We start from the raw sequence: 19,122 nt of genomic DNA on the forward strand, positions 1-19,122 counted from the left end.
AATCTTTCCGTTCGGTGGTGGCGTCCCTGGAACAAGGGGAGTTACGTTCATCGGTGGACATCAAGGATGCCTACCTCCACGTGCCAATATTTCCGGGCCATCATCGGTACCTCCGCTGCGGTTCCGGAGGGGCATTTTCAATTCGTGGCCCTTCCCCTTGGTTTGGCCACGGCTCCTCGGGTCCTTACAAAGACCCTTGCACCAGTGTTGGGCCTGTTTGATCGAGGGGAATCTCGGTCATATCCTATCTGGACGACCCTCTCATCAAGGCTCCGACCAGAGCCCAGGCTCTGGAGAATCTGGACGTCTCTCTCCACTCTCTGACTCGCTTTGGGTGGATGGTCAACTGGGACAAGTCAGTCTTCTGTCCTACCCAGTCTCTAACCTTCATGGCCTTCGATTTGACGGTCTCTGCCCGCATTTGTCTTCCGCCGGACAAAGGTCTGGCGCTCTGGTCGGGGGTCTGCCCCCTTCGGACCCAGGTGTCAGTCTCCACCTGCACAGTATGGACGTCCTGGGTCGGGTGGTGGCAACTATGGAGGCCGTACCCTTTGCCCAGTTTCATTACTGCCCCCTTTAACTGGCGATTCTCTCTCGATGGAACAGGTTTCCTCTGTCCCTCGATCGTCAGATTGTTCTCCCTCGCAGGGTCCATCAGTCTCTGCTCTATTGGCTCCGCTCCCCCCTTCTTCTCCAAGGGCAGTCCTTTCTTCCCCTTCTCTGGCGGGTTGTTAAACCGGTTGCCAGCCTGTCGGCCTGGGGCGGCGTGTTCAGGGATTGGACGGTCCAGGAGACCCCTCTTTTCCGACAAACATATTGGAATAACGGGTGATTCTACTTTGTCTTCTTCATTGGGAGTCCCGTCTTCAGTCTCGTCCTGTCCGCATTCAGTCGGACAACGCCACGGCAGTGGCGTACATGATCGACACACATTCCGGGAGTGTTCAACTAGGAAGCGGACTTCCTCAGTAGGTCCTCACCCAACCCCGGCAAGTGGTCTATTCATCCGGAGGTCTTCGCGCAGCTCTGCGACCTCTGGGGCCTTCCGAACGTGGACCTCTTCGCGTCCCGACACAATCGGAGGATCCTTCTGTTTGTGTCCAAGTTCCGGGACCCTCAGGCTCTGGACATGGAGGCCTTAGTGATTCCTTGGGCGGGGTTCGCCCTACCTTATCTGTTCCCTCCTCTTCTGCTCCCTCCTAGGGTGCTGAGGAAGCTCAAGGCAGAGGACTTCCTCGCCTTTCTGGTAGCTCCAGATTGGCCCCGAAGGTCGTGGTACACCGACGTAGTCAGGCTCCTGGACGGCGCTCCTCTGCGCCTTCCGCTCCGCCCGGTCCTACTCTCTCTCTGGGTCCTCTTGCCACCCCAATTTACAGTCGCTGCATTGTTGGTGTGGTGATTGAGACTGCGGTTTTGAGGGCCTGCGGGTTCTCTTCCCAAGTCATTCACACCATACTCTAGGCTCGTAAGCCCTCCTCTGCACGAATTTACCACCGTACTTGGTGGTTTTTATTGTCGTTGGTGTGAACCTCAAGACTTCTCCCCAGTGACCTTCTCGGTTTCCCATCTTCTCTCCTTTTTTTGCAGTCGGGGTTGGAACTGGGGTTGTCTCTCAGTTCCCTTAAGGTCAGGTTTCGGCCCCTGGTTTCTATTCTCATGTCCGGACCTTCATGCAAGGAGTGGCGCATGCTGCTCCTCCTTATCGGTCACCTTCTCCCCCTTGGGACTTGAACTTGGTTCTGAGTGCCCTCCAGGGTGAACCCTTTGAGCCCCTTAGAGAGGTGTCTCTCCACCTCCTTTCTTGGAAAGTGGCGTTTCTTTTTGCTATCACCTCCATCCGGAGGGTGTCTGAACTGGCAGTTCTTTCCTGCCGTTCTCCATTTCTGGTGATCCACTAGGACAGGTAGTTTTCCGGCCAGTTCCTTCCTTTTTGCCTAAGGTGGTCTCGGTCTTTCATCTCAATGAGGACTTTGTCCTCCTGTCTTTTTGTCCGGCTTCTTCCCATCCTAAGGAGCGTTACTACACAAGCTGGTTGTAGTTTTGGGCTGTTCGGTTTTATCTCTCCATCACTTCTTCGTTTCGTCAGTGTGATTCCTTTGCCGTCCTTACGGAAGGTCGTCGCATGGGACAACCTGCTTCCAAGGCCACCATCTCTCGGTGGATTTGGTCCACCATTGCGGAAGCCTATCGCCGTAAGGGGGCGATTCCTCCTTTTCAGGGTTGTGGCTCATTCCACACGTTCTATTGGGCTTCCTGGGCTTTCCAGAATAGAGCTTCGGCCTCGCGGATTTGCAGGGCGGCTACCTGGTCGTCTTTGCACACTCTCTCAAGGTTTTTCCGAGTTCATACTTTTGCATTGGCTGATGCTAGTATGGGTAGTAAGGTGTTGCAGGCAGCAGTGGATCGGCCGTCTGCCTGACTACTTCTCTGCCCACCCAAGGGACAGCTTTGGTACGTCCCACGGTCTGTGTCCCCCAATGGAGCCGATAGAGAAAAGGAGATTTTTTAACACTTACCATAAAATCTCTTTCTCGAAGGATCCATTGGGGGACACAGCTCCCGCCCTTTTTGGGTTTTTTCCTTTGGTTCTCTGTCCGAGGGTGTGTTCAGTTGTGTTTTTTCTTCTGGTTCTCGGACAGTTTTGGATTTTTCTTTGCCCTATTGGTCTCCTCCTATTGCTCTGGAACTTAAACTGACTAGCTCAGGGCCTGAAGGCGGGTATATCCTGCTGGGAGGAGCTGACTTTTTTGGTTACCATAGTGTCACACCTCCTAGAGACAGCAAGATACACCCACTGTCTGTGTCCCCCAATGGATCCTTCGAGAAAGAGATTTTACGGTAAGTGTTAAAAAATCTTTTTTGCACATATTCCTTCTTTTCACTTGTGGGCCAATAAGTGAATATTCGTAATTTTGAATATATAGCGAATATATTCGCAATATTTGCGAATTTGCGATAAAAATGCAAAATGCGAATATTCGCGCCCAACACTAATCGAGATGTCTTCGGATTTACCTGGATCGATCCAAGGAGTTCCGTAAGGATGAAAACCTTCTTATCTTCTAGTAGCCGTAAGGGCCACAAGGCTTCCAAACCAACTATCAGTTGCTGGATTAAGGAAGCTATTCGGGAGTCTCATGTTTCTCTGGGTCTGGAGCCCCCTGAGTTTGTTAAAGCCCCCTCTACTAGAGCAGTATCTGCTTCTTTTGCAGAGAGAGGCTTAATTCCTTTGGAACTCATCTGTAAGTCAGCTTCGTGGAGTTCTCACTCCACCATTATCTCACACTATAGAGTGGATTCTAGGATAGCTATTCCTCATTTGGGCGGTCGGTTCTATCCTCCGCCAGGCATGAGTGCCCTCCCATGGGGGTATCTTCTTGCTAAATCCCCATCTGTGCCACTGGTTAGGACGTAAGGGAATCATTAATTTCTAACGACAATTTGTTTTCCCTTAGTCCTAACAGTGGCACAGCAATCCCTCCCTATATTTTCTGTATGTTTTTTCTTTACTTGCTATAACACAAGGGGGCTGGGTGTTTCCCCTCCTTATATGGAGAGGGTGGGAGGGTCTAAAGACTTAATTACTCGCTATGTGTCATTAAGAATTCCACCGGTCCTAACCAGTTCCACAGGGGCAAAATACCCCATGTTATCATTAGAATTATCATTAGAAATTAACGATTAGTTACAGATTGATCTCTCTCCCACCAAGCGATCGCTCCACCCATTGAAGCAGACAGCAGTCATTTTGTATACTGTTAAAAATAAATATTGGAGTCAAAATCACAGAAGAATTGTGAGAAAACCGTCACACACAGGTACAGACACTATATTATGAACTACACGAACATTACAGCCCCTGTAGCAAATAAAAACATTCTGGAATACCCCTTTAATGTAGGCATGCCTCCCATAACTGCGTGCCTCCGGTGATCCTGTTCAGCAGTCGCATCTCCCCTCTGGGCTGTGCAGTAAGTGATCTCCGGTGGGCTTCCGTCATGCCCACTCCACGCCCTTGGCGCATTGGCGTTCCTCTTCCTGCATTCGTCCCGTCGCATTCCTCCGCTCCTCCTTCCGCCACTTGGAAGTAACTTGTCAGCTTTACCGGGATATTTCTTTTCGCTCTCCTGGGCGTCATTGCTCTTGGCCAGAATAGAATACACTTAGGCTGCTGGTAGGTATGTAGGCCTTTCCCTTTAGCTGAGTGGTGCTGGGGTTAAGCCGGGGAAATAGCGGTGGGTCTAGTTCAGAACATCCGAGGCTGAGCTGCCGCCGCCATGTTCGTGCAGCCACACCCCCCTCCACAATACTTCATAGATATATTATTCTGCTCTATAATGTGATGCCGATCACAGTGTCACTATACTATTATATCAATGATACAGGGGGCGGAGCTTTGATCACATGTCATTATATTATATCAGTGATGTCATACAGGGGGCGGGGCTGTGATCACATGTCATTATATTACTATTATATTATATCAGTGATGTCATACAGGGGCGGGGCTGGGATCACATGTCATTATATTATATCAGTGATGTCATACAGGAGGCGGGGCTGTGATCACATGTCATTATATTACTATTATATTATATCAGTGATACAGGGGGCGGAGCTGTGATCACATGTCATTATATTACTATTATATTATATCAGTGATGTCATACAGGAGGCGGGGCTGTGATCACATGTCATTATATTATATCAGTGATGTCATACAGGGGGTGGGGCTGTGATCACATGTCATTATATTACTATTATATTATATCAGTGATACAGGGGGCGGAGCTGTGATCACATGTCATTATATTACTATTATATTATATCAGTGATGTCATGCAGGGGTGGGGCTGTGATCACATGTCATTATATTAGTATTATATTATATCAGTGATGTCATACAGGGGGCGGGGCTGTGATCACATGTCATTATATTACTATTATATTATATCAGTGATACAGGGGGCGGAGCTGTGATCACATGTCATTATATTAAAATTATATTATATCAGTGATGTCATACAGGGGTGGGGCTGTGATCACATGTCATTATATTACTATTATATTATATCAGTGATGTCATACAGGGGGCGGGGCTGTGATCACATGTCATTATATTACTATCATATTATATCAGTGATGTCATACAGGGGGCGGGGCTGTGATCACATGTCATTATATTACTATTATATTATATCAGTGATGTCATACAGGAGGCGGGGCTGTGATCACATGTCATTACATTACCATTACATTATATCAGTGATGTCATACAGGGGGCGGGGCTGTGATCACGTCATTATATTACTATTATATTATATCAGTGATGTCATACAGGGGGCGGGCCTGTGATCACATGTCATTATATTACTATTATATTATATCAGTGATGTCATACAGGGGGCGGGGCTGTGATCACATGTCATTATATTACTATTATATTATATCAGTGATGTCATACAGGGGGTGGGGCTGTGATCTATATCAGTGATATCATACAGAAGGTGGGGCTGTGATCACATGTCATTATATTACTATTATATTATATCAGTGATGTCATACAGGGGGCGGGGCTGTGATCACATGTCATTATATTACTATTATATTATTTCAGTGATGTCATACAGAGGGCGGGGCTGTGATCACATGTCATTATATTACTATTATATTATATCAGTGATGTCATACAGGGGGTGGGGCTGTGATCACGTCATTATATTACTATTATATTATATCAGGGATGTCATACAGGGGGCGGGGCTGTGATCACATGTCATTATATTACTATTATATCAGTGATGTCATACAGAGGGCGGGGCTGTGATCACATGTCATTATATTACTATTATATCAGTGATGTCATACAGAGGGCGGGGCTGTGATCACATGTCATTATATTACTATTATATTATATCAGTGATGTCATACAGGGGGCGGGGCTGTGATCACATGTCATTATATTACTATTATATTATTTCAGTGATGTCATACAGAGGGCGGGGCTGTGATCACATGTCATTATATTACTATTATATTATATCAGTGATGTCATACAGGGGGTGGGGCTGTGATCACGTCATTATATTACTATTATATTATATCAGGGATGTCATACAGGGGGCGGGGCTGTGATCACATGTCATTATATTACTATTATATTATATCTGTGATGTCATACAGGGGGCGGGGCTGTGATCACATGTCATTATATTACTATTATATTCTATCAGTGATGTCATACAGGGGGCGGGGCTGTGATCACATGTCATTATATTACTATTATATTATATCAGTGATGTCATACAGGGTGCGGGGCTGTGATCACATGTCATTATATTACTATTATATTATATCAGTGATGTCATACAGAGGGCGGGGCTGTGATCACATGTCATTATATTACTATTATATCAGTGATGTCATACAGAGGGCGGGGCTGTGATCACATGTCATTATATTACTATTATATCAGTGATGTCATACAGAGGGCGGGGCTGTGATCACATGTCATTATATTACTATTATATTATATCAGTGATGTCATACAGGGGGCGGGGCTGTGATCTCATGTCATTATATTACTATTATATTATATCAGTGATGTCATACAGGGGGTGGGGCTGTGATCATGTCATTATATTACTATTATATTATATCTGTGATGTCATACAGGGGGCGGGGCTGTGATCACATGTCATTATATTACTATTATATTATATCAGTGATGTCATACAGGGGGCGGGGCTGTGATCACATGTCATTATATTACTATTATATTATATCAGTGATATCATACAGGGTGCGGGGCTGTGATCACATGTCATTATATTACTATTATATTATATCAGTGATGTCATACAGAGGGCGGGGCTGTGATCACATGTCATTATATTACTTTTATATCAGTGATGTCATACAGAGGGCGGGGCTGTGATCACATGTCATTATATTACTATTATATTATATCAGTGATGTCATACAGGGGGCAGGGCTTTCATAACCTCCCAGACTTGGGCTCTAGGGGTTGGTTATCAGCAGTGATATAATATACAGTAACATCATGGCTTTACCCTCATGTCACATAGAGCTGGATGTCACCATTGTCCAAGGTCTGAAGGACCTGTCCGTATTCGCTGGGGAGGATGCCGTGTTCAGATGTGACATATCCCATGAAAACGCCCGTGACGTGGAGTGGAAGCTGCAGGGGATCACTCTGGAGAACAATGAGATGAACAAGATCTCAGTAGAGAAAGGCAGATCCCATGTTCTGAAGCTCAGCGGTGTGACCCTAGATGACTCTGGGAGCGTGTCCTTCAGGGTGGGGCCGTACGTGTCCACAGCCGAGCTCACCGTCAAGGGTAAGACTGGAGCACCATGAACTGTATAGGTCATTTACCGAAGAAGAGAAAATATCACAATACTGAGTATCAGGCATTGCCCAGTCTTCCCACCTAAACCTTGTGGTAAAGGAAAAGCAACAATAATGTTCTCAACTTCATATCCTGACCTCATATCCCGTCCTCATATCCGTCCTCATATCCGTCCTCATATCCCGTCCTCATATCATGGCCTTATATCATGACCTCATATCCCGTCCTCATATCCCATCCTCATATCCCGTCCTCATATCCGTCCTCATATCCGTCCTCATATCCCGTCCTCATATCCCATCCTCATATCCCGACCTCATATCCCGTCCTCATATCCCGTCCTCATATCCCGTCCTCATATCCCGTCCTCATATCCCGACCTCATATCCCAACCTCATATCCCAACCTCATATCCCGTCCTCATATCCCGACCCATGTCCCGTCCTCATATCCCGTCCTCATATCCCGACCACATATCCCGACCTCATATCCCAACCTCATATACGTCCTCATATCCCGTCCTCATATCCTGGCTTCATATCCCGACCTCATATCCCGACCTCATATCCCGACCTCATATCCCAACCTCATATCCCGTCCTCATATCCCGTCCTCATATCCCAACCTCATATCCCAACCTCATATCCCGACCTCATATCCCGACCTCATATCCCGACCTCATATCCCAACCTCATATCCCGACCCATGTCCCGTCCTCATATCCCGTCCTCATATCCCAACCTCATATCCCAACCTCATATCCCAACCTCATATCCCGTCCTCATATCCCGACCTCATATCCCAACCTCATATCCCGTCCTCATATCCCGTCCTCATATCCCAACCTCATATCCCAACCTCATATCCCAACCTCATATCCCAACCTCATATCCCAACCTCATATCCCGTCCTCATATCCCGTCCTCATATCCCGACCTCATATCCCAACCTCATATCCCAACCTCATATCCCGACCTCATATCCCGACCTCATATACGTCCTCATATCCCGTCCTCATATCCTGGCTTCATATCCCGTCCTCATATCCCGTTGACATATCCAGATCTCATACCCCAACCTTATACCTCTTATACCGCCTCTTCTATTTCTTCAGCTCCACTCCCGTTGTTTACACGAGAACTGTCGGACATGGAGGTGGAGGAGGACTCCTCGGTAGTCCTCCAGTGTGAGCTCTCTCAGCCCAGTGTTCCTCTGGTTTGGAGGAGAGAAGCCGAGCAGATCTCTCCCAGTGCAAAGTACAATCTCCTGGACCACGGCAAAGTTCAGATCCTGCAGATCCACAACGCCAAGCCTGAAGATTCTGGAACGTACTCCTGTGACATCGGGAACCAGAAATCCAAGGCCAAAGTCACCATTATAGGTATGAAGCAGCCGCTGCCGCAACAGATAGAACAAGCGGATGACATGGGGTCAAATGGGCATTTATAGCATCTTCCTGCACATTACTGCAGACACAAGGGTTTACTCAGGATGTTCATACAAGATCATTCCAGCTCTGGATGTGCCGGGAGTAAAAGACTTGAAATAACAGCAGAATAGCGAGTGCAGCCCTGGAGGATAAGACATGATGTAACAGCAGAATAGTGAGTGCAGCTCTGGAGGATAAGACATGATGTAACAGCAGAATAGTGAGCGCAGCTCTGGAGGATAAGACATGATGTAACAGCAGAATAGCGAGTGCAGCCCTGGAGTAAAAGACTTGAAATAACAGCAGAATAGCGAGTGCAGCCCTGGAGGATAAGATATGATGTAACAGCAGAATAGTGAGTGCAGCTCTGGAGGATAAGACATGATGTAACAGTAGAATAGTGAGTGCAGCTCTGGAGAATAAGTCATGATGTAACACAGAATAGTGAGTGCAGCTCTGGAGGATAAGACATGATGTAACAGCAGAATAGTGAGTGCAGCTCTGGAGGATAACACTGGATGTAACAGAAGAATAGTGAGTGCAGCTCTGGAGGATAAGACATGATGTAACAGCAGAATAGTGAGTGCAGCTCTGGAGGATAAAACATGATGTAACAGCAGAATAGTGAGTGCAGCTCTGGAGGAGCTAGTGACCGGATGATACGTACATTACCCCAAAATCCTTTAGTTTCCTGTAAATCTCCTCGTTTCTCGGCCGATCTGTTTAGTGACATCTTCCTGTTACTTTGTAGCCGTCCCAGTGGTGTTTGAGCAGAAGCCGGAGGACCAGGTTAGTGAGGAGGGATCCACCGTAATTATACGGGCGCAGATCTCAAAGCCCAACGCTTGTGTAAAGTGGATGAAGGGAACCGCGCAGATTACGGCCCGCGAGAACATCAACATCAAACAGAAAGGGAAAAGTGTGGAGCTGATAATCCAGCCGGCCCGTCCAGAGGACTCTGCAGACTACACGTGTGACACAGGGGATCAGACGGCCACATCTACCCTGCTGGTGACGGGTGAGACCAACATATCCTAAAAATACAGGAATCCTGACTATACAGCAGCATCTAACACTCTGCATTGTCATCTCACAGCGCTACCTGTACTGATCACCTGCCACCTGCAGAACCAGCAAGGAGAAGAGAACGGATCAGTCACCCTGAGGGCCCAGGTATCCAAGCCTGATGCCCCCGTACAGTGGAAGAAAGCCGGAGCGGCCTTAAAACCAGGGGCCAAGTATGAGATGAAGCAGTCGGGCTGCGTAGTAGAGCTCTGCATACACAAGCTGCAGCCGCCCGACGCCGGAGAGTACAGCTGTGACACCGGGCACCAGACCTCCACCGCTACCATCACTGTGAACGGTAAGAATATGACGGAGAAGTCTTCAGAAAATGACCCTCTATTCATGGAGCAGGTGCCCATAGTAGCCAATCAGATCAGGCCTCTTTAAAATGAAAGAAAGGATCTGATTGGTTACTATTGGCAACTGCGCCACTGTTCCTCTGCACAGGTTTTGTGCCCTCCCCCATTGTGCCCATTTATCCAGTCTATGGTGGACAGATGGTGGTCTCTATTGGATTTAGTCTGTGTCAATTGGTGACAGTGTGTCTGGGAAGGTCAGTGGCAGTCTATATTGGTAGCAGGGCAGTCTATATTGGTGGCAGTCTATATTGGTAGAGGACTGTGTCAGTGATAGTCTGTATTAGTAGAGGACTGTGTCAGTGACAGTCTGTATTAGTAGCGGACTGTGTCAGTGACAGGCTGTTTTGGTAGCGGATTGTGTCAGTGACAGTCTGTATTAGTAGCGGACTGTGTCAGTGACAGTCTGTATTAGTAGCGGACTGTGTCAGTGACAGTCTGTATTAGTAGCGGACTGTGTCAGTGACAGCCTGTATTAGTAGCGGATTGTGTCAGTGACAGTCTGTATTAGTAGCGGACTGTGTCAGTGACAGTCTGTATTAGTAGCGGACTGTGTCAGTGACAGTCTGTATTAGTAGCGGACTGTGTCAGTGACAGTCTGTATTGGTAGCGGACTGTGTCAGTGACAGTCTGTATTAGTAGTGGACTGTGTCAGTGACAGTCTGTATTAGTAAAGGACTGTGTCAGTGACAGTCTGTATTAGTAGCGGACTGTGTCAGTGACAGTTTGTATTAGTAGCGGACTGTGTCAGTGACAGTCTGTATTAATAGTGGACTGTGTCAGTGACAGCCTGTATTAGTAGCGGACTGTGTCAGTGACAGCCTGTATTAGTAGCGGACTGTGTCAGTGACAGCCTGTATTAGTAGCGGACTGTGTCAGTGACAGGCTGTTTTGGTAGCGGACTGTGTCAGTGACAGTCTGTATTAGTAGCGGACTGTGTCAGTGACAGTCTGTATTAGTAGCGGTCTGTGTCAGTGACAGTCTGTTTTGGTAGCGGACTGTGTCAGTGACAGTCTGTATTAGTAGCGGACTGTGTCATTGACAGTTTGTATTAGTAGCGGACTGTGTCAGTGACAGTTTGTATTAGTAGCGGACTGTGTCAGTGACAGTCTGTATTAGTAGCGGACTGTGTCAGTGACAGCCTGTATTAGTAGCGGATTGTGTCAGTGACAGTCTGTTTTGGTAGCGGACTGTGTCAGTGACAGTCTGTATTAGTAGCGGACTGTGTCATTGACAGTTTGTATTAGTAGCGGACTGTGTCAGTGACAGTTTGTATTAGTAGCGGACTGTGTCAGTGACAGTCTGTATTAGTAGCGGACTGTGTCAGTGACAGTTTGTATTAGTAGCGGACTGTGTCAGTGACAGTCTGTATTTGTAGCGGAATGTGTCAGTGACAGTCTGTATTAGTAGCGGACTGTGTCAGTGACAGTCTGTATTAGTAGCAGACTGTGTCAGTGACAGTCTGTATTAATAGCGGATTGTGTCAGTGACAGTCTGTATTAGTAGCGGATTGTGTCAGTGACAGTCTGTATTAGTAGCGGACTGTGTCAGTGACAGTCTGTATTAGTAGCGGATTGTGTCAGTGACAGTCTGTTTTGGTAGCAGACTGTGTCAGTGACAGTCTGTATTAGTAGCGGATTGTGTCAGTGACAGTCTGTATTAGTAGCGGACTGTGTCAGTGACAGTCTGTATTAGTAGCGTACTGTGTCGGTGACAGTCTGTTTTGGTAGCGGACTGTGTCAGTGAGTCTGTATTAGTAGCGGACTGTGTCAGTGACAGTCTGTATTAGTAGCGGACTGTGTCGGTGACAGTCTGTATTAGTAGCGGACTGTGTCAGTGACAGTCTGTATTAGTAGCGGACTGTGTCAGTGACAATTTGTATTAGTAGCGGACTGTGTCAGTGACAGTTTGAATTAGTAAAGGACTGTGTCAGTGACAGTCTGTATTAGTAGCGGACTGTGTCAGTGACAGTCTGTATTAGTAGCAGACTGTGTCAGTGACAGTCTGTATTAATAGCGGATTGTGTCAGTGACAGTCTGTATTAGTAGCGGATTGTGTCAGTGACAGTCTGTATTAGTAGCGGACTGTGTCAGTGACAGTCTGTATTAGTAGCGGATTGTGTCAGTGACAGTCTGTTTTGGTAGCAGACTGTGTCAGTGACAGTCTGTATTAGTAGCGGATTGTGTCAGTGACAGTCTGTATTAGTAGCGGACTGTGTCAGTGACAGTCTGTATTAGTAGCGTACTGTGTCGGTGACAGTCTGTTTTGGTAGCGGACTGTGTCAGTGAGTCTGTATTAGTAGCGGACTGTGTCAGTGACAGTCTGTATTAGTAGCGGACTGTGTCGGTGACAGTCTGTATTAGTAGCGGACTGTGTCAGTGACAGTCTGTATTAGTAGCGGACTGTGTCAGTGACAATTTGTATTAGTAGCGGACTGTGTCAGTGACAGTTTGAATTAGTAAAGGACTGTGTCAGTGACAGTCTGTATTAGTAGCGGACTGTGTCAGTGACAGTCTGTATTAGTAGCGGATTGTGTCAGTGACAGTCTGTTTTGGTAGCAGACTGTGTCAGTGACAGTCTGTATTAGTAGCGGATTGTGTCAGTGACAGTCTGTATTAGTAGCGGACTGTGTCAGTGACAGTCTGTATTAGTAGCGGACTGTGTCAGTGACAGTCTGTATTAGTAGCGGACTGTGTCGGTGACAGTCTGTTTTGGTAGCGGACTGTGTCAGTGAGTCTGTATTAGTAGCGGACTGTGTCAGTGACAGTCTGTATTAGTAGCGGACTGTGTCGGTGACAGTCTGTATTAGTAGCGGACTGTGTCAGTGACAGTCTGTATTAGTAGCGGACTGTGTCAGTGACAATTTGTATTAGTAGCGGACTGTGTCAGTGACAGTTTGAATTAGTAAAGGACTGTGTCAGTGACAGTCTGTATTAGTAAAGGACTGTGTCAGTGACAGTCTGTATTAGTAGCGGACTGTGTCAGTGACAGTTTGTATTAGTAGCGGATTGTGTCAGTGACAGTCTGTATTAGTAGCGGACTGTGTCAGTGACAGTCTGTATTAGTAGCGGACTGTGTCAGTGACAGTCTGTATTAGTAGCGGACTGTGTCAGTGACAGTTTGTATTAGTAGCGGACTGTGTCAGTGACAGTCTGTATTAGTAGCGGACTGTGTCAGTGACAGCCTGTATTAGTAGCGGACTGTGTCAGTGACAGTCTGTATTAGTAGCGGACTGTGTCAGTGACAGTCTGTATTAGTAGCGGACTGTGTCAGTGACAGTCTGTATTAGTAGCGGACTGTGTCAGTGACAGTTTGTATTAGTAGCGGCCTGTGTCAGTGACAGTTTGTATTAGTAGCGGACTGTGTCAGTGACAGTCTGTATTAGTAGCGGACCGTGTCAGTGACAGTCTGTATTAATAGCGGATTGTGTCAGTGACAGCCTGTATTAGTAGCGGATTGTGTCAGTGACAGTCTGTATTAGTAGCGGACTGTGTCAGTGACAGTTTGTATTAGTAGCGGCCTGTATCAGTGAGAGTCTAAATTAGTAGTGGACTGTGTCAATGACAGTCTGTATTAGTAGCGGGCTGTGTCAGTGACAGTCTGTTTTGGTAGCGGACTGTGTCAGTGACAGTCTGTATTAGTAGCGGGCTCTGTCAGTGACAGTCTGTTTTGGTAGTGGACTGTGTCAGTGACAGTCTGTTTTGGTAGCGGACTGTGTCAGTGACAGTCTGTTTTGGAAGTGGACTGTGTCAGTGACAGTCTGTTTTGGTAGCGGGCTGTGTCAGTGACAGTCTGTTTTGGTAGCGGACTGTGTCAGTAACAGTCTGTTTTGGTAGCGGACTATGTCAGTGACAGTCTGTATTAGTAGCGGACTGTGTCAGTAACAGTCTGTTTTGGTAGTGGACTGTGTCAGTGACAGTCTGTTTTTGTAGCTGTCTATATTGGTGGCTCCTGCACTTTTCCTTTAAGTTGATCTTGTATTTTAGAGCCAGAACCTTTCATTGTGGACCAGCTGCAGAACGTGTCTGTGGAGGAAGGAGAGGACGCCATCTTTAAATGTAAGGTGTCCAAGGACAATGCTCCTGACGTGCAGTGGTACCTGGCGGGAGTCCCACTACAGTCCAATGAGATGAATGAGATCGCGGTCCACAAGGGCAAGATTCACACCCTGACCCTGAAGAAGGTGACGCTGGAAGACTCGGGCCTGGTCAGCTTCAGGGTCGGACAGAACACAACTGCAGCCGAACTGCAGGTCAAAGGTAAAGAGTGAACTCGGGCCCCAATGGGTCACAACCTTAGAGGGTCCTGAAATGTGCGGATGAGGAATCCCAATGGCCCCAGTATTGTAAATGGCCCATGGGAGGTAGTGGCCCTGGAATGGTTTTGCAGTGGAGCCCCTGAGCTTCAGGTCACATACTTCATGTACTAGTCCCATACACTCCACATAACGTGTCACATCCTGTGTAACTTATTGTGGCCCCATGATGCACGTTTGCTTTATCCTCAGCTTTAGCTTTAAAATTCACCAAACCCCTAAAATCAGCCGATGTGGATGAGAAAGGAGAAGCCGTCCTGCTCTGCGAGCTCAACAAACCGGATGTCACCACAGAATGGAGAAAGGGAGCGACCACCATCAGATCCGGGGGGAAGTATGAGATCAGCGTCAACAGGAACGTCCACAACCTATGTATCAAAGACGTCACAATAGAGGATTCTGGAGAATACAGCTGTATTGTAGGAAACGAGAGAACATCGGCAAAACTACATGTAAAAGGTAAAGAAGACTATACTGTATATAATACTATTGTCATCCTGCTGTATTGACTATATACTGCCCCCTATGTACAAGAATAGAACTACTATAATACTGCTCCTATATACAAGAATATAACTACTATAATACTGCTCCTATATACAAGAATATAACTACTATAATACTGCTCCTATGTACAAGAATATAACTACTATAATACTGCTCCTATATACAGGAATATAACTACTATAATACTGCTCCTATATACAAGAATATAACTACTATAATACTGCTCCTATATACAAGAATATAATTACTATAATACTGCTCCTATATACAAGAATATAACTACTATAATACTGCTCCTATATACAAGAATATAACTACTATAATACTGCTCCTATATACAAGAATATAACTACTATAATACTGCTCCTATATACAAGAATATAACTAGTATAATACTGCTCCTATATACAAGAATATAACTACTATAATACTGCCTCCTATATACAAGAATATAACTACTATAATACTGCCTCCTATATACAAGCATATAACTACTATAATACTGCTCCTATATACAAGAATATAACTACTATAATACTGTTCCCTATATACAAGAATATAACTACTATAATACTGCCTCCTATATACAAGAATATAACTACTATAATACTGCTCCTATATACAAGAATATAACTACTATAATACTGCTCCTATATACAAGAATATAACTACTATAATACTGCTCCTATATACAAGAATATAACTACTATAATACTGCCCCCTATATACAAGAATATAACTACTATAATACTGCTCCTATATACAAGAATATAACTACTATAATACTGCTCCTATATACAAGAATATAACTACTATAATACTGCCCCCTATATACAAGAATATAACTACTATAATACTGCTCCTATATACAAGAATATAACTACTATAATACTGTTCCCTATATACAAGAATATAACTACTATAATACTGCTCCTATATATAAGAATATAACTAATATAATACTGCTCCTATATACAAGAATATAACTACTATAATACTGCTCCTATATATAAGAATATAACTACTATAATACTGCTCCTATATACAAGAATATAACTACTATAATACTGCTCCTATATACAAGAATATAACTACTATAATACTGCTCCTATATACAAGAATATAACTACTATAATACTGCTCCTATATATAAGAATATAACTACTATAATACTGCTCCTATATACAAGAATATAACTACTATAATACTGCTCCTATATACAAGAATATAACTACTATAATACTGTTCCCTATATACAAGAATATAACTACTATAATACTGCCTCCTATATACAAGAATATAACTACTATAATACTGCTCCTATATACAAGAATATAACTACTATAATACTGCTCCTATATACAAGAATATAACTACTATAATACTGCTCCTATATACAAGAATATAACTACTATAATACTGCCCCCTATATACAAGAATATAACTACTATAATACTGCTCCTATATACAAGAATATAACTACTATAATACTGCCTCCCATATACAAGAATATAACTACTATAATACTGCTCCAATATACAGGAATATATCTACTATAACACTGCTCCTATATACAAGAATATAACTACTATAATACTGCTCCTTTATACAAGAAAATAATTACTATAATACTGTTCCCTATATACAAGAATATAACCACTATAATACTGCTCCTATATATAAGAATATAACTAATATAATACTGCTCCTATATACAAGAATATAACTACTATAATACTGCTCCTATATACAGGAATATAACTATTATAATACTGCTCCTATATATAAGAATATAACTACTATAATACTGCTCCTATATACAGGAATATATCTACTATAACACTGCTCCTATATACAAGAATATAACTACTATAATACTGCTCCTTTATACAAGAAAATAATTACTATAATACTGTTCCCTATATACAAGAATATAACCACTATAATACTGCTCCTATATATAAGAATATAACTACTATAATACTGCTCCAATATACAGGAATATATCTACTATAACACTGCTCCTATATACAAGAATATAACTACTATAATACTGCTCCTTTATACAAGAAAATAATTACTATAATACTGTTCCCTATATACAAGAATATAACCACTATAATACTGCTCCTATATATAAGAATATAACTAATATAATACTGCTCCTATATACAAGAATATAACTACTATAATACTGCTCCTATATACAGGAATATAACTATTATAATACTGCTCCTATATATAAGAATATAACTACTATAATACTGCTCCTATATACAAGAATATAACTACTATAATACTGCTCCTATATACAAGAATATAACTACTATAATACTGCTCCTATATACAAGAATATAACTACTATAATACTGCTCCTATATACAAGAATATAACTACTATAATACTGCCCCTATATACAAGAATATAACTACTATAATACTGCCTCCTATATACAAGAATATAACTACTATAATACTGCCCCTATATACAAGAATATAACTATTATAATACTGCTCCTATATACAAGAATATAACTACTATAATACTGCTCCTATATACAAGAATATAACTACTATAATACTGCTCCTATATACAAGAATATAACTACTATAATACTGCTCCTATATACAAGAATATAACTACTAAACAGTCGGCACTCCTATCCCTTAAATTCCCCATATGGCATGTAGCTCCGTAGCCACTAAACAATGCCTGAAGCTAGGCGATACAGTTCCCCTCCGGCTCGGGCAGACACTATCCCTCGGGTTCCAAGTCCCTCAGATGCAAACATCAAAGGTAAGTAGAAAAACAGGGACGTCACTCACCGGGATATTGCGCCAAATTCCCTTTATTTGATCGGTGCGGTTATATGCGGTGTGTACGGACGATCTTCCTAGGACTCAGCCATGAACTGGTTACAGCTGTTGCGCGTGCGTCATCGCGTTCATCAGACCCTACCTGTTCCGTAGCGCTTCGCCTTTTTGAGACCTCCTTCTGGTGACGCGCACGGAACAGGTGGGTGATAATTAGACAGATTAAATCATAATAAAACGTATTGCAGTTTCTTGCTGACTGGTGCATTTTATATAAGACATTGTAGTCTAATCTTTCATTAAGCCCCAAGTTTCCAGCAGCTTTCAGTTTCATTATCCATTTCTCTATCGGCTCCATTGGGGGACACAGACCTTGGGGGGTATGTTGTTGTTGCTAGGAGACTTGACACTAAGGAAACCCAAAAAGTCGTCTCCTCCCAGCAGGATGTACCCGCCTACAGAGCCTGGGGTCATCAGTTTTAAGCTCAGTGTTGCAGGAGATGGACATTGGTCTCGGTTCTCCCCAGACTTGGTTTTGTAGATTAGGGACGTTTAGTTTTTCTTATTCCCCTTTATTTTTCTTTTTTCAGGTGGGGTCTCAGGAACTTAGCGTTCACTGTTTCCCCATTTGCGATTGAGGGGGCACAAGCATCGTGCATGTACTGTTAACCCCCTCTCGCCAACGGTCAGCGCCTGGGGTTGTACCTTATGGGTCCGGGTCCCCCACTTTTTCCTGCTCGTCTCACTTTTCAAGCCCGGCATGACGCAGGTGACACATAAGATGTCCGAAGACTTCAGGAGGTGAGTTCTTCAGATTGAGGTGAGTATTCTCCCCCCCCCCCCCTTTTTTTCTTTCAGGTGCGGGGACTTGCAACTGCTGGAGACCCCATGTTTTGGTCCCACTCCTTTTTATTCTATCTAGTGGGAATCCCTATTTCTCTGCGCTCTGGCCACGTCCTATGCGACGCGGCCGGGGCGCAGTTTACTTTCACTTTCTCAGCGACCGCTGCGCCGGCATTCTCGCTCGCTCCTGTTCCCCTTCACTCTCATAAGCTTTAGGGACGGGCGCCATTATTTACCGGCCTCCTTCTTCTCAGCAGAGTTCGCGCCCTTGGAAAAGCGCAAATCTCTCTGGCCAATGGGGACTGAGCAGGGATCTGTCAGCCAATCAGGGGCGCCTCAGTCTAGTCCGGCCCCTCTTTTTTGATTGGTCCGGCCGTCCCTGCTAGTGTTCTCTCTCTTCTCTTTCTCTTCCTCACAGCAA

At 44.5% G+C, this 19,122-nt stretch overlaps 1 protein-coding gene across 1 annotated transcript in view; it reads left to right on the forward strand.

Annotated features, from left to right (window-relative positions):
- Positions 1–19,122, forward strand: part of OBSCN (obscurin, cytoskeletal calmodulin and titin-interacting RhoGEF) — a 577,179-nt gene that overhangs the window by 190,581 nt on the left and 367,476 nt on the right. Inside the window, 6 exon segments of the mRNA XM_056518694.1 lie at positions 7,089–7,361; positions 8,488–8,754; positions 9,554–9,820; positions 9,899–10,165; positions 14,210–14,482; positions 14,731–14,997. Of these exon segments, the coding sequence (XP_056374669.1) occupies positions 7,089–7,361; positions 8,488–8,754; positions 9,554–9,820; positions 9,899–10,165; positions 14,210–14,482; positions 14,731–14,997 (1,614 nt within the window).

The sequence above is a fragment of the Hyla sarda genome, chromosome 5, assembly GCF_029499605.1.
Source record: "Hyla sarda isolate aHylSar1 chromosome 5, aHylSar1.hap1, whole genome shotgun sequence".
In the NCBI taxonomy this organism is placed as follows: Eukaryota; Metazoa; Chordata; class Amphibia; order Anura; family Hylidae; genus Hyla; species Hyla sarda.